At 46.7% G+C, this 17,431-nt stretch overlaps 1 protein-coding gene across 1 annotated transcript in view; it reads right to left on the bottom strand.

The window, feature by feature from the left end:
- afg2a (AFG2 AAA ATPase homolog A) overlaps positions 1-17,431 on the bottom strand; it is a gene marked incomplete at both ends in the record, with an annotated part of 166,113 nt that overhangs the window by 111,987 nt on the left and 36,695 nt on the right. Inside the window, 3 exons of the mRNA XM_083651875.1 lie at positions 4,024-4,150; positions 13,841-13,920; positions 14,508-14,561. Of these exons, the coding sequence (XP_083508001.1) occupies positions 4,024-4,150; positions 13,841-13,920; positions 14,508-14,561 (261 nt within the window). The remainder of the gene's footprint in view (positions 1-4,023; positions 4,151-13,840; positions 13,921-14,507; positions 14,562-17,431) is intronic.

Genomic DNA, 17,431 nt, shown 5'->3' with positions numbered 1-17,431 from the left:
CTATGTGACATAGGAGAACGCCAGCGCGTCTGATGCCATCTGTCTGATGTTACACCAGCGTTATTTTCATTCATTTAAACATGCCTAAAAGCTCATGTCATAGTATTTCACTTCAGGCCACTGTGTGGGATCGTTTATCCAGCGTTGTTTGGGCAATGAAAAGGGACACTGCTCCAGGCCAACTGAGTTCATTTTCTCGATGTACCTTTCCCTCTCCGTTGGAGGAAGTGTACTGAAATAATCTTTTGACATTATCTAAAAAGAAAACGGTCCAAATCCCTGTAAAACCCCGCAAAACTATTTCTATCTGACGAGAGTTCCTCCGTTCGCCCCGGTTAGTTTTGCTAGCGGCAGTCGTCAGGCAGTGCTTCCTTGAATTTTCCCCCCGTCTTGGGCGTGGCTTCTGAATGATGATGCATTTTGCAGTGTCTCTATGCCTCGGCAGAGCGCGCGCGAGCTCCCCGCATATGCTGAGGCATTTATGATGAGTGCTGCAACCAAGTGATGGTCATGTGACATTGTACAGTGAGAAGGGAGAAACTGGACATTAAAGGTGACAATGAAAAGCCATGATGTGCAGCACTGCAGTTTCACTCTGAAACGACCGGATATCAACACATGAATGAAAATCACAAAACCTGTTCTTACTGAATGGAAAGAGGTGTTTCAGTTCTCAGGCCTGGTAGTAGCCTACTTTGTGCTGCTTTATCTCTCTCAACACGGCACGTTTACTTGGAATGACTAAAAGTGAACAGATACGAATCAAAGTTTGACCACATCATGGGTCAAGATAGAGATTTGGTCAACAGTGAACTGACTTCTTCATTTCTTTGGGATTCTCTCAGCACTACAGTTGTCTTTTCATAAGCCCTTATGAATTATCCTTCACATCTTTCCTTGACCCATGACGTTTTCCATCGAGCTCAAGGAAAAGTGGTTAGGAATAGTTTTTTTTTTTTTTATCATTCGAATCCAGCCCTATTCTCACCTACAGTGTGTTTTAATTGGTCTGAATCCAAAGTGAAACTACAATGTGGTAGTTTTTCATTGGTTTGAAGCTTACCTTCGCACATCTGAGTATTGTTGGTAACCAGAGTGGTATGTATGAGAAGGCCAAACCTAAAAATGTGCAAAGGCACATGACCTTTCTTTTTAAAATCTCAAGTCATAGTGTGAGGGAACTGACGACTGAACCACACTTTAAGGGTGCCATCACACCTACAGCTGCTTTTCTTTGGGCCCAGCCTCAGCAAAGAAGCCTGTGTTTTGGCACTGGGTTCGTTTAGGTTCACACCGGCCAAACGCTCGCAAATCAGCGCCTGTAAACAGAAGTCACAATGACTCACATGTTCCTCGATCATCATGAGACAGAGTTTTGGCAACCTGTCATCCCACCTGGATAGAGAATGTGACGGCAGGGGCGGAGTCAAGACAAGTCCGATTCCACTCCCCTGGAACTTTATCTAGACGTGATGGACGTGTCTGCGCTCTCTGACGTAATGTACCTTCTCTGCTGTTCACACCAGTTAAGAACGCATATCTGACGTAATGTACCTTCTCTGCTGTTCATACCAGTTAATAACGCATCTCTGACGTAATGTACCTTCTCTGCTGTTCACACCAGTTAATAACGCATCTCTGACGTAATGTACCTTCTCTGCTGTTCACACCAGTTAATAACGCATCTCTGACGTAATGTACCTTCTCTGCTGTTCATACCAGTTAATAACGCATCTCTGACGTAATGTACCTTCTCTGCTGTTCATACCAGTTAATAACGCATCTCTGACGTAATGTACCTTCTCTGCTGTTCACACCAGTTAAGAACGCATATCTGACGTAATGTACCTTCTCTGCTGTTCACACCAGTTAAGAACGCATATCTGACGTAATGTACCTTCTCTGCTGTTCATACCAGTTAATAACGCATCTCTGACGTAATGTACCTTCTCTGCTGTTCACACCAGTTAATAACGCATCTCTGACGTAATGTACCTTCTCTGCTGTTCATACCAGTTAAGAACGCATATCTGACGTAATGTACCTTCTCTGCTGTTCACACCAGTTAATAACGCATATCTGACGTAATGTACCTTCTCTGCTGTTCACACCAGTTAAGAACGCATATCTGACGTAATGTACCTTCTCTGCTGTTCATACCAGTTAATAACGCATCTCTGACGTAATGTACCTTCTCTGCTGTTCATACCAGTTAATAACGCATCTCTGACGTAATGTACCTTCTCTGCTGTTCATACCAGTTAATAACGCATCTCTGACGTAATGTACCTTCTCTGCTGTTCATACCAGTTAATAACGCATCTCTGACGTAATGTACCTTCTCTGCTGTTCATACCAGTTAATAACGCATATCTGACGTAATGTACCTTCTCTGCTGTTCACACCAGTTAATAACGCATCTCTGACGTAATGTACCTTCTCTGCTGTTCATACCAGTTAATAACGCATCTCTGACGTAATGTACCTTCTCTGCTGTTCATACCAGTTAATAACGCATCTCTGACGTAATGTACCTTCTCTGCTGTTCATACCAGTTAATAACGCATCTCTGACGTAATGTACCTTCTCTGCTGTTCATACCAGTTAATAACGCATCTCTGACGTAATGTACCTTCTCTGCTGTTCATACCAGTTAAGAACGCATATCTGACGTAATGTACCTTCTCTGCTGTTCACACCAGTTAATAACGCATATCTGACGTAATGTACCTTCTCTGCTGTTCACACCAGTTAAGAACGCATCTCTGACGTAATGTACCTTCTCTGCTGTTCATACCAGTTAATAACGCATCTCTGACGTAATGTACCTTCTCTGCTGTTCATACCAGTTAATAACGCATCTCTGACGTAATGTACCTTCTCTGCTGTTCATACCAGTTAATAACGCATCTCTGACGTAATGTACCTTCTCTGCTGTTCATACCAGTTAATAACGCATCTCTGACGTAATGTACCTTCTCTGCTGTTCATACCAGTTAATAACGCATCTCTGACGTAATGTACCTTCTCTGCTGTTCATACCAGTTAATAACGCATATCTGACGTAATGTACCTTCTCTGCTGTTCACACCAGTTAATAACGCATCTCTGACGTAATGTACCTTCTCTGCTGTTCATACCAGTTAATAACGCATCTCTGACGTAATGTACCTTCTCTGCTGTTCATACCAGTTAATAACGCATCTCTGACGTAATGTACCTTCTCTGCTGTTCATACCAGTTAAGAACGCATCTCTGACGTAATGTACCTTCTCTGCTGTTCATACCAGTTAAAAAAAAAAATTGTACTCCCGAGAAAAACAAGGAAGCCATTGAGAATTGGTCGAGAAGAAAAATGTGGATGTTGCTGTCAATGAAGTAAGTTGGAGTGTTCATCTTCCGTATATATGATCTTTTTGTGCAACACCCGACCATGGACGCGACATAGGAGAATGCCAGGATTGGACGGGAGTTTGTGTTTTCCCCCGTTTTGGGCGTGGTTTCTGAATGATGACGCGCTCCGCAGTGTCTCTATACTCATAATACCTTGTGTTTTGTGGTCGTTTCGTAGTCCGTCATCATGCCTTCTCACTCCTAACAAACCGCACCACTGTTGGCTTGGAAGAGGATTGCGACTCGCATTTTCAGGCGTCTTGGTCCCGTCATTTAAAGCCACCCAAATTTGAATGACGTTGTTCTCACCTCCCTTAAAATGAACCAAACTAAAGCAAGTCAACACTCCGGAGTTTGAATAAACCGCTCAAAGCATGAGCCAACTAGATGTGAAAACACTCTACGATTCAATTCAACGGCACCGTCCACAACAAGGCAGGTGTGAAAGCATCCGAAAAGAAGAGGGTCAGAGGAGACAGACAAGAGCGAGCGACCTTTAACCTTTTCAATCAGGAATGAAAGAGGAAGAGAGAGGCAGACAGAGACACGAGAGAGAGCTCAACCTCTCCTCAACCTAATCAATCATGGGAGAAAGAGGAAGAAAGAGAGAGAGGGCCGCCGTGTGTTTACCTTATCGATCATGTCGGGTCGGTTGGTGGCGGCCAGAACTGTGACGTCTCGGAGCTGCTCGATGCCATCCATCTCTGTCAGGAGCTGAGCCAGGACCCTGTCTCCCACTCCGCCAGAGCCTGAGGAGCTGGAGGAGAGGAGGGGGGTGAAAACAGACAGATGAGCGTGCTGGTGGTGGTGGTGGTGGTGGGGGGGTAGAGAGAGAGAGGTGAGATTTATTTGTGAATGGATGGATGATGGAGAGGGAGGTATACAAAGGGGTGAAGAGATGATGGATGATGGATGGATGGTTGAGAGACAGGAAAGGCAGCAGGGTGGAGAAGGCATAGTTATGAAATGGCCTAAGCGAGAGTGGTGTGAAAATGGCAGGCAAACACTGCTTTGTTTCATGTCTGTATCATAACGATGTTTTGCATAGCTGCAGTCCTACTGTAGGTCTCACGCAGGCACAGAACATACGTGCTAGATGACCGTCGGCTGTAGTCTGTGCGGTGTGTTCGAGTGCTACTTTTTCACCCCAAAACAGGTGACGTGAGGCGACGCAACAGTCGGCCTTCGTTGCCGCTAGTCTTCTGACGTCTATTTGGTGTGTCTGGGCCCTAAAACACTCATTCCCAACCAGGGCTACTTGAGCAGCTTGCAGGGGGTACTTGGAAAGATTGGGGGTTACAGTTTCTAAAACGGTCCATGCGCGCCACAACTATAGACCTTATTCGCTAACCCCGGACAGCGCCATATTGTTGACATACCGTCCTGCAGCTGACAACTATACTAACGGCCTTATTGTCGTTTCTGTTCCATTACAGAATAGCGATAGTGATGACAGCAATATAAACCCCAGAGTTGTTGTTTGTATGCTGCCGTTAATGCCTGTAATAATAAACAAAAGAAAAAACGAGGTGAACAGACTTTGCTGTGAGGAGCTGTCAGAAAGTTTCACCTGTCTCTCCTAACTAGCCACACATCTCCTGTGCTGCTGACGTATCCTCCGTCTCGCTCCCTTCACGTCTGTGGACGGTAGAGATAGAAACAAACCACGGGGACTTTATTGCTGTCATTACTACAGCCGTGTGTAACGCAGGTCACCATCCGAACACAATTTGAACGATACAGGTAACGCTAACGGCGGCTAGCTTCCTATAAACTCTGCTCTTACATAGGCTGTCACTTAAAGCGGCTGCGCTATGTCAACAACATGGCGGCAGTGGGCGTGCCCGTACGTGAGTGACGTCAATCGAATAAGGTCTATTCTATTAGCGCCTAAAAGAATGAAAGGAGTATAGAGAGTAGTGTCGTAATGGAAGAACAGCAGGAGATGAAGGAGATGGGAACCATGGAGCAAAGATGAGTGAATGAGTGAGTGATGTTACAAGAGTGATGGATTGATGGATGGATGGAGGAGTGAATGGATGATGTAAGCATGTAGCAGCATGTTCCAGGAAGCTGAGGTATGTCCAAAAACACTGCCTGCTGTGCACCTGTCACATCACTCTTCATCAACAGGACCATTGCTACTGCACATTGAAACGGGTTATAATGGAAATTCTCCAATTCTCTAATAATCGTTGGGAACTCTTGATCAATCTCTGTCACTGGCACACTTCTAGCAGGTTCTTCCATGCATCCGTATTCTCCTTAGCTGAATCAGAAGCTCTGTCCCAAACACGTGTGGCGTGCTGCATCACTTTGAGTTTAGCTTGGTCGGTAAAGCGTAGGTCACGCCACGCCACAGATCCTGGATTCTAAGGGGCAGTTTACACGAGGACGGTTTCCTATGGTCACGGGGAATTATTGTATCGTTGGTTAGTGCCTCCCTTTTAGACGGCGACGGCGAATTTGGGCTTAGGAAATGACACATTTTGAAACAACCTTCCAGAGTGAAATTCTTTGAGATGCCCCCCGCTGATCATTCCATGTAATCACTTTGACACGGCACATTTCAGAAACTCTGACGTGCCTGCACACGCGACACACGCGATTACGCCATAGCCGTGCGCGAGTTGGCAACCATTTTCAAAATAAAACGTCAGTATGAATGAAGTTTGGCAACATTCAGAATTAAGCGACACTGCGGCCAACTTCAGTGACATGTTCATAACGTTACTGCTGCGAGGAGCCGATGGCTGTACCTGGTCGGCATTTAACGTTAGTTACAAAAGCACGTCGACAGTGTTTTCTCACTGCCAGTAGCCTACAGTAGGGTTTGACAGATAGCACACTCAGCGCTCCCGGTCCTCGCTGCTCGTTAGAGATTTCCAATAGCCGTTGTTCTGATAAACTGGTCACATATATGTTACATTCTCACCCGACAAATATTAAAACTTTAAAACAGTTTGGGGTTTTTTTTGCTTGAAAACAGCTTTTTGGCAAGTCTAAATGACTGCGGAAGGCGTACTCTACTTCCGTGTTTAAAAACGGAAAGACAATTACGAAATGACGTCATGCAGAAGCGTCCTTGTATGGGCAAAGAATAAGGTGATCACACTGCCACCTAGCGACCTGGCATGTACATTACCGGGTTTTAAAAATTCAACAGCACTCATGTAAACAGGGAGAAGGTGTGAAGGAAAAGGTGTGAAGGAAACGCTATTGTGTCGTTTCTTCCAGAAACTGTCCTCGTGTAAAGGGCCCCTAATTTAGCGCCAAACCGGTTGCAGCTTATCACAAATGATTGAGGAAAATAAAAGCCAACGACCTCTTCCTCCCACTATATAGAATGGAAAACAAGCCGATCCATAATTATAACAAAGGGAGAAAGTGATCAAATATACAAGATAAGAAACACAGGAACAGACTGCAGGGAAAAACACCATGATCATGATCATGTGTTTTGACTTCAGAGACAGATCTCTGTGTTAGACACTGCTGCTATTACAAGGTGCTTATTTTCCATTAGCCCAGTGCAGACAGCCACCCTTCCCGGTTGAAACACTGCGACACACACACACGCGCACACACGCACACACACACACACACACACACACACGCACCCAGTCACACACACACACACACACGCACACACACACACACATACACACGCACACACACAAACACACACACACAAACACACACACACACACACACACAAACGCACACACACACACAAACACACACGCACACACACAAACACACACACACGCACACACACACGCACACACACACAGTCTCTGTTGACAGGGCCAGCGGAAGTGCCAGACGTCATTAGCAGAGACAAGGCTGCAGAGGCACACAAAGAAGCTCTGTCACTGAGATATGGAGGGAGGGGGTGGAGAGAGAGAGAGGGGGGGAGAGGGAGGGAGAGACAGAGAGAGGGAGAGGGGAGAACGCAGGGGAAAGGGAGAGGGTGATAGACAGTGTGGTTGGGTGAGAAAGAGAGAGGGAGGGAGGGAGGGAGGGAGAGACAGAGAGAGGGAGGGAGAGGGGAGAAAGCAGGGGAAAGGGAGAGGGTGATAGACAGTGTGGTTGGGTGAGAAAGAGAGAGGGAGAGAGGGAGGGAGAGACAGAGAGAGGGAGGGAGAGGGGAGAAAGCAGGGGAAAGGGAGAGGGTGATAGACAGTGTGGTTGGGTGAGAAGGAGGGAGGGAGAGGGAGACAGAGGGCTGGAGGGAGGGAGAGAGAGGGAGGGAGAGGGAGACAGAGAGAGGGAGGGAGGGAGAGAGAGGGAGGGAGGGGGTAGACACTGGGGGAAAGGAGAGGGTGGTGGTTGGGTGAGAGGGGGTGAGGGAAAGAGTGATATAATAGTGAATGAAAGGAGAAAGAAAAAGGAGGAGCAGAGAGAGCCTTTCATCAAAACGTTACTCTCTCTCATGCATCTCCCTCTCATTCATTTTCCTTTTCAAACTCAATGACTATATATGTTTACATGGACTGCACGATTCTGATATTAACCCGCTGTAGACATGTATACACCTTAATCACACTATGACGTCCTATCAGAGTTTTCACAGCATTCTTCACAACACTTACAGGAGTCAAACCGCTTGATGACGCAGGCTCTAGCTTCCAGTGAGTGTTGCACAACTTGTTTACAGAAGAAAAGATGGCTGCCACCAGTAAAAAAAAATCCCAACATGTTGTCCCCCACATGGCTTTCCGCAAGTAAAAGGGGTTCTATCGTTGCCATGGAGATGTTAACAGCTGCCGAGGGAAATGAAACAGTAGGTCGGCTGTTGGAGAAAAATATAAGTTCCATGTAATCACATGTTTTACATTGACATCGGCTATAGCCCCTTCTAGACATGCAGTGAACTCCTGAAGGTATCCAGAGACATCACTCAGATGTCAGTATGGATAGACACATAGAGGCCATTTACACCTGTACCTTCAAGTGGTCAAGCACAATCTGATGACAGAAAACACATGTTAATGCCAGGTGTAAATGGCCTCTTATTGTGCGTTGTGAGCGCGCTCCAGAGCACACAGATCTCACCCACCCAAGGTCCCTACTAGTGCTATGTCCATGTCCCTCGCAGAGCGCCTCTTGTTTAGAAGGTACAGGCTCATGTCCAGAACATGGACTGAGCCAGCAGGTGGTGGGGGTGTTGATGACGTTGGGCGTGTTGATGACGGATTACTTCTGTTATATTGTTAAATGGCACTTTTACAAAACATGAATGTCCCCGTGCTATTTAATTTTAATTTTAAAATTTTAATTCCACAACTAGTCTTTTCTGTTCTTTGTTGTTCTTTGTTGTCATCTATGTGTGTTCATCATCTTTTTGTGCTCTGTGAAGCGGCCTTGGGTTCCTTGAAAGGCGCTATATAAATCCAAGCTATTATTATTATTATTATTATTATTTCATGAATGGACGTAGTTACGTGGCTGGATTATTTGGAAGAGAGACACATTGGTGAGTAAACAAGAAAAAGTTGAATAGTTTCCCCCCCCCCCCCCCAACTGCCTGTTTGAATCATGAAAATGCAACAAGAACACATTTTGGCAAGGGAATCCCCCCCCCCCCCCAAAAGGGGTCCTCTTTTTCACACCCTAAGGGGACATTCAAACCAAAAGCATTTTTGGAGCTGGCAGCGTCTTTCTGCAATTCATTCTCTATGTAAGGACGCGCTGAATGTGCTCCTCTTTTAATGAACGCACCTGGCGTTTCAGCGCTGGTGGCGTCGGTTGTTTTTGGAGGAGCGCTGTGGGCGTTTTAAAGCTGAAAAAAGTTGAATATTAGAGGAAAAGCGTCTTTTTCACTCATCCTACCTTTTCTCCTCCCGAGGGATTTTCAACCTCCACTGATGCCAGAATTGGCAATAATCTGGCTTTCGTGTTGACAGTGAGCAACATCAAACAGACAAAACTAGCTGTCTACCGTCCATGTGGTCGTTGTGTTCTGATCTGTACTGCACGCGACTACAGGGGAAAACAAACGGAGCGCAAAAAAAACGCTCTGTGCGTTGTGTTTTGTGCACAATGGAAGCGCTCTCAACATGATTTTCATAGCGTTCTGACTAAAAAAAACGCTTTTGGTGTGAATGTCCCCTAAGAGAGAGAGTGTGTGTGAGTGAGTGAGTGAGTGTGTGTGTGTGTGTGTGTGTGTGTGTGTGTGTGTGTGTGTGTGTGTGTGTGTGTGTGTGTGTGTGTGTGTGTGTTGAACCTCTCTGATGCTATTGCATTGTTAAATCAGCAAATTTTATTTTATGGGGGAAATTGTCGGTAGCCGCAGTGGAAGTGGTCCCTGGGAAATTTGGTTTCGTACACAGTGGTACAAGTGGTAAAAGTTTGGGAACCCTTGATCTAAAATATACAGGAATACTAGTTGTTTTTCTGAGAACAGTACGCACAACGACTGCAGTTTACCGTTTTCTTTTTCTTTCTTCATTCCTTTGATTCCACTGCTGTAATGAAATAGACTATATGCTTTGGTTGACTTATTTCTGATAGAACTTCAATCAGAGCTGGTAGACAGCTCCACGGTTCCTGTCCTTTTTATGAATGAGCTGAGCTTCGTCTCGCTGAGTTAACCCACACACACACACACAGGCGTTGATTCGGCCTCCGTTCCGTATTTGTGTCTTGTATACAGGACGGCGAGGTGTAACGACAACGCTGTGTAAGAATGGCTTCAGAGTGCTTCTCACTCTATCTCTCTCTAATCATCTGTCTCTCTGTCTCTCTCTGACTATCTAACCTGGTCTGTCTCTCTGTGACTATCTAACCTGGTCTGTCTCTCTGTGACTATCTAACCTGGTCTGTCTCTCTCCTCTGTCACTTCATTCCAGCAGGTTGGAGTGGAGGCAGGTAGGCTGACAGATTTACAGGTGCTTCTCGTCTCCTGACGGTAAAGGGAGAGAACACGTATAACGGCAGAGGCTTGTCTGGAGCCCAGGTTGTGTCAACAGTTTTGAATTCCTGCCGGCGTGCGTGAGCCACTTCATTGATTAAACACAGCAGGAAGTGAAGGCCAATAAATAACCTTTAGAGATCACCCGCTAAGTGCATTTTTCTAATGGCAAGTGGCCCGTAGGCTCGGCTCCAGCCCCACAGCGTCCACACAGCCCTGCTGCAACGCTGGGGAAAGACTGCTGAGTCATCTGCCCTGCTGCACCACTGGGGAAAGACTGCTGAGTCATCTGCCCTGCTGGGGAAAGACTGCTGAGTCCTCTACCCTGCTGCAATGCTGGGGAAAGACTGCTGAGTCATCTGCCCTGCTGCAATGCTGGGGAAACACTGCTGAGTCCTCTACCCTGCTGCAATGCTGGGGAAAGACTGCTGAGTCCTCTACCCTGCTGCAATGCTGGGGAAAGACTGCTGAGTCCTCTACCCTGCTGCAATGCTGGGGAAATACTGCTGAGTCCTCTACCCTGCTGCAATGCTGGGGAAAGACTGCTGAGTCCTCTGCCCTGCTGCAATGCTGGGGAAAGACTGCTGAGTCCTCTACCCTGCTGCAATGCTGGGGAAAGACTGCTGAGTCCTCTACCCTGCTGCAACGCTGGGGAAATACTGCTGAGTCATCTGCCCTGCTGGGGAAAGACTGCTGAGTCATCTGCCCTGCTGGGGAAAGACTGCTGAGTCATCTGCCCTGCTGGGGAAAGACTGCTGAGTCATCTGCCCTGCTGCAATGCTGGGGAAAGACTGCTGAGTCCTCTACCCTGCTGCAATGCTGGGGAAAGACTGCTGAGTCCTCTACCCTGCTGCAATGCTGGGGAAAGACTGCTGAGTCCTCTACCCTGCTGCAATGCTGGGGAAAGACTGCTCCAGCTGGGGCGAGGCCGGTCAGCCACTCCTCACTCAGCCAATTCACAAAATTGACCGTCAAGACAAGGAGAGGGAACCTCAGTCATAGTGTGAAAGCAAATGGGAGGCGACGTTGTCAGCTCCAAGAGCCAATGTGACTGATGAAGATAAGTTGCAACAGAAGTTGTCTTCTTACTTAATTTGATTGATCAAACTTCACACGGTCATATCGTGCCAGCTTGAAACCAGTCAATATTGCATTGTATATCAACAGAGATAATTTTGCTAATGCTATATGTCATATCAGGTTCATTCAGGAAATGAATGCACTATAAGGCACTTTATAAAAGTGCATTAAATGACTGTTGGGCAAATACAAAATACTGGGCAAATACAAAATAAGATGGTTGATGCATATTTATGCATATTTTTCACAATATTTAAAAATAAATGCAGAGTAAATGGCAGAAGGAGATATAAAAAGGATTTCTGATGGATCCATAGTTAAAAACCTGTTATTTGACACCAGAATCATCAAAATGGCCCTGGACAGTGAAATGTAAATGGTAACTAACTAACTTTTACTTTTACTTTGACATTATGATAATACACAAACACAACATGTCTTTAGACTGTTGGGGGAAACCGGAGCACCTTGAAGAAACTCATGCAAACACGGGGAGAAAATGCAAACTCCACACAGAAAAGGACCCGGGTGGAGATTTGAACCCGCGACCTTCGTGCTGTGAGGCGACAGTGCTAACCACTGAGCCAAAAACAAGTACGTACCCTTACGTTCGGAGACTTTGATTTGCAGGCCGGGGGCATCTCTGTAGCATCACGACGCTTCATTTAATGTCATGTTGTGACACATACTGTACCTTTATATCAACAAATTTAAGCTCCTATGATTTGGATATGGCACTTGGCCATATTGCGGTTTCGATATAATCTCGATTAATCGCGCAGCCCGAATCAGAACCAGGGTCAATGTCGAAATTATTTACAAGGACAGCCCAGATTTCCTCTCGTGTTCCTTCCCACAACATTCAGCTTCATCGGCAGGTTTACCAGGAAGCACACGACATATTTGGCCTTCCCCATCTGCTGTGGAAGGACACAATGAAGCGCCTGTGTGCCTCCAGTCTGTGTCCTCTGTCTGCCTCCCCCACCACCCCACCCCACCCCCCACACACACACCACCCCACCCCCCACACACACACCACCGCACCCCCCACACACACACCACCCCACCCCCTTTCCTTTAAGCCACAGATGTTCCCAGTGCCATCCCATTGACTCGTCTCCGGACAAGACTGTAGAGACTGTACTCTGTGTGCGCCGTTAGCCAAAAAGCCCCGACGTCTACGTGGAGACCATGGGAACGGACTAGCCGGCTTTGATAGTGCAGTCATGCAGACGTTTTTGGGGATGTTAGCGCCATCCATTCATAAGTGAGTCTTTGTGGGACACAGGCGCGGGGACACAGGCGTGGGGGACACAGGCGTGGGGGACACAGGCGTGGGGGACACAGGCGTGGGGGACACAGGCGTGGGGGACACAGGCGTGGGGGACACAGGCGCGGGGACACAGGCTACTGCCGGTAAATTGAGGCAGACCGAGGGCTTGACTCAATTCATTCCAGTAGACTGTGTCATTACTCGACAGTGAATGACCAGGCCATTGAAAAGAGCATCGGACAGTAATGTGGACACTAGTAGAGGTAGTGAACAGTGAACAACGAGGTAAAGAAGTTCGAGGGGAGGAAATGCCACACATAGCCAGTGGCGGTGTCATGGGCCAGAGTCTGCAGGCTCTCTGCGTCTTTCTTATTAATTCAAAGCACGGTGTTACAACCAAATGTGTGACCGCTCGCTTCTTATGGGGAAAGAATCAGTCATTTCACCATTTCTGACCTGACAGTAGCCATCAGAATATGTGAGCACACACTGTACTGTAGCCAGCAACAAGCACAACAAACACATTTCGCTGGTCACAGATTTTGGTGACATTGTATTTGGTGACCCATCAGATTCTGTAGCCTGCCCTGATAGTCTTACCCTGATCCCAACCATCTCACTCCTCCTGCCTAAACCTAACCAACCTAAAAACCCAGGGGGAGTTGTTTGTTGGACAGATGAAGCCAACTGCTTAGTACCAAAACATGCACTTCCTCGAATGGCCACTTGAGGCTGGCTGCAAAAGGGAGTTGTTCCCCATCATCCACCCCCCATGTTAAAATGCCCCCAACTTTACAGCAGAAATAAACATGTTGATAGCCTGGTTTGGTCTCTATAGCTAATTTCACCTATCATGACAGCTGTAGGAAGGGGGGGGGGGGGAGATTGTTTTGGGCGTGATTGACAGGTCGCCTGTCCAGTGATGGTGCAGCTCGCCAATCACGGACCAATAGCAGGAGGCGCTGCGGCTCTGTGGGAAACCCCTGGTCTCACACCAGCTGCAGGGAGAACCAAGATGGCGGCGGCCAAAATGCCAACTTGGAGGCTTCAAAACAAGGAGTCCACGAACCGATGGGTGACATCACACTCACTGCGTCCATCTCTTTTCACAGGCCATGCTAAAAACACGGCAGGGCACAGAATGTACCGGCTCAACGGCGTTAAGGAGATGAGCCTACCTTCCTCTTTCGCCGGCGATGGCGTCAATCTCGTCGAAGAAGACGATGGAAGGGGCGACGGCCCTCGCCTTCCTAAACACCTGCAAGCAACATGAGCAACGTTACAGCAGAGACAAACATGAGCAATACTGGTTGGCAGGTTAGTCTTCATTTCATCTCACTTTGTTTACCTTTTTTATCAAGTTTTTTTTCTGACCCCGCCCCCAAATTTTACTTGGCCAATTCCCCCTGCTGTTCCAGTTGTTGCTCCACCCCCTCAGCCAATCTCGGGAGAGTTGTAGACTAGCACATGCTTCCTCCTCCAATCGCCAGCCGCTTCTTTTCACCTGACAGCGAGGTGTTTCACCGGCAGGACATAGCACGTCGCAGGATCAAGCTATTCCCCGCAGTTCCCCTCCCCCCCCCCCCCCAAACAGGCCAGAGGAAGTACTAGTGCAGGAGGACACATGCCCCTAAATCCAGCTTCCCACCCGCAAACATGACCAATTGTTCCTGTATGGACGCCCTACCAACAAGCCGGAGGTAACACAGGGGCTCTAACCTGCAACCCTTTTGTTGTTAGGCAGGGAATCGATCTTCCTTTCATCTCACTTGAACACAGCTACAATTGTCCCCGATCATATCATTGTGATGAGGTAAGAAAAGTGATGTACGTTCATGTACTTACTTCTCTCACAGCTCGTTCGGACTCTCCCACGTACTTGCTCAATAACTCCGGCCCCTGGAAAAGTAAAGTTTGAAGTATTGGGTCTTGAAAGTTGACATGCTGACATCTTGAAATGTTGATCCAAGTACTATATTATATTCGTTTATACTCGAGCTGGAGTGGTGTGATTTTTTTTTTTTCATTGCAAAATCAATGGCTGATGCCAAGAAAACAATACTGTAATTATCGATCCCCAGACAGGATGTGTAAAAAGCAAGCTGATGTTAAGAGTATCAGCTTTCCACCATCGTTAAATCATCAGGATTCCCGCAACTAATTAGCATGACTTTGTTGTAGTATCACCTGGCAGCGCTGCTAAAGCACAGGGTGTCCTTTCAACTTACAGCAAACAACAAGATGGAGCATAGCCAAGTAGCTGTTGCACTGCCATGACACCACTCGCAGTTTAAACATAAGAAGGTAGCAAAACAATAACTGAGTGTGAGGATGTCATGGAGGACAACAGTGTGTGTGTGTGTGTGTGTGTGTGTGGGGGGGGGGGGGGGGGGCATAATTCAGTTTTGACTGTGTACAGGGTACTGATTTGTGCTTTTCTATGTCTATCACTTGTGGTATTTCAATAATAAAGCGTGATCAATAAAGTACTATTACTACTCTTATTGCTACCGCTACTACTACCACCACCACTTACTGTATACGGTTGCGACATTTACTACTGTACTACTACCATTGCTGCTGTTACTACTACTACTACTACTACTACTACTACTACTACTACTACCACAACCGCCATCATCACTGCTACTACCAATCAGAGGCCGACATTCTTTCGGGAGTCCTGTGGGTTACGGGATTCCCGCTGGGGGATGGGAGTCATTTTCACTATTCCTCACGTGATTGGGACGGGACAGGGAAACAAAAGTCAACAGAAGCGGGTGGGAGCAGGAATGAACAATAGACCAGTTTTTATATAAATGATAAATATGCACATGCAGTTCTAATATGAAGAAACACTATTATTATTACTTTGTACTTTCCCTGGCTGCTCTGGTGGCTGGTTGACAACTGACCATGCGTGCATGACTTGGGGGGGAAAAAAGGGCACGGGATTTGGATGGGACGGGAGTATTTTGTGCGAGTGGGCTGAGACAGGAGTGACAAACCACTCCAGTGTCACCCTCAATATTACCACTTACACCACTGTTTCCTTCGAGAAGCGAGGGGTAAAGCAGGGTAGAGTTGTTGGCGAAATCGGCTAAATACGTTCTGCACTCCCAACACAACAAACTCCTCCCGGCACTCCTCTCTCCAACTCTCACCCACGTCTCCACCTTTGTCTTCCTGCGACGACTAGACTCTCGCGAGACTTCTCCTTGAGCAAGACTCGGTTACGCACAGTCACAAACAGACCGGAACCAGCGAAAGGTCAAGACAAAACATTGTATTTCTCTGTAAGGTAATGTTGTCACTGTCAGACACATAAAAACACTTGAGAATCTCAGCCTGTCACGGGCAAAAACAAGCACTTTTAGTGGACGTACAGCACATTGACGGGTACGCATTTGGCCCGATGGATAGCACTCTCGCTCAATAGTGGACCAATTTCAGCAATTGGTATCCCCATTAGCCACTTAGGCACAAAAATACGAGGAAATAGGGTCCAGATTGAAAAATAGTGAAGTTTCCCTTTAGCATGACTACTACCACCACTACTCCTACAACCCATACTCCTACCTCTCTCTCCCCCTCCCTCTCCTCCCTCCCTCCCTCCCTCCAAAGCAGATAAACATCCACTCAGCCGTCAGAAAGCACTTCCTCCCGCTGCAATCCAGCCTTTCAACACGTCTGTGCTGCCGGAGGAGACGACACTTCACTCGCAGCCCTGCAGTCTCCTGCAGTCAAGAGTGGAGCTTGACTCATTCATCCCTGGGTTCGAGACACCGTGCCTTTAAAACCATTCACACTGTAAAGATACCGGCTCTGTGTGTGTGTGTGTGTGTGTGTGTGTGTGTGTGTGTGTGTGTGTGTGTGTGTGTGTGTGTGTGTGTGTGTGTGCGTGTGTGTGTGGGTGTGCGTGTGTGTGTGCGTGTTGCTGAAGTGGGAGGAAACTGAAATTGACAAGATGATAATAGGGCTTTTTCACACAGAGGAAACAGGCTGAGCCTTAAAGTGTCCACATTTAAATCTGGATAACGTATCTATGTCAAAGCAACCGCTGCACTGGAAAAACCTGATCCTGTTATTGCAGATGCTGGAGAACAGGCTTTCTGCATGAGGGACTGAGTGGATGTTTTCTTCTTTTAGCCGGTCCTCAAAGAAGATACAGTACAAGATTAACATGCACTTCTCTCTTTGAACATCTTTGTACCAGAAGCAATAACACTGTGAAATAAGAATCAGGATGTTCAACACTGGGACAAGTACAAACGATTCTAATTTGAGCTATATGGATTTGACTGCTGTCATTTGCACTTTAACGGCACAAATATGCAAATAGGCAACTGTTGATAACCTGTCCTGTCTCTTTCCATTAATATGTAACGTGTATTTCTTTGTCTTGTGTTTCATGATATTTGGACCTCAAATTGCATCATTTGAATGTCCCCATGTGGGATACATAGAGTTGTACTTAATTGTATTGTACTGAATTGAACTGAATTAAATTACCCTAAATATTTCCTGGAATTTACATTTCCACATCTCATCTGGTTCCTTATCAAGACAGAATTATAGAAATTCCAGCAGTAAGTATACATGTAATTGCACGTTGAGGGGGGGGAAAGTTTACAAGAATTGCAAGGAACTCATCATCGTGGTGACATCATCATCCCGGTGTCGAGCGTTACATCCTATTAAAAAAAAAGAGCCTAGCGAATCACGTCACCGCTTGCCGGCGGCTTTAATGACGCCGGCTGAGAAGCTTC

Source organism: Poromitra crassiceps, assembly GCF_964638095.1.
Source record: "Poromitra crassiceps genome assembly, chromosome: 15".
NCBI classification, from domain to species: domain Eukaryota; kingdom Metazoa; phylum Chordata; class Actinopteri; order Beryciformes; family Melamphaidae; genus Poromitra; species Poromitra crassiceps.
This window is presented reverse-complemented; position numbering and strand designations above follow the sequence as displayed.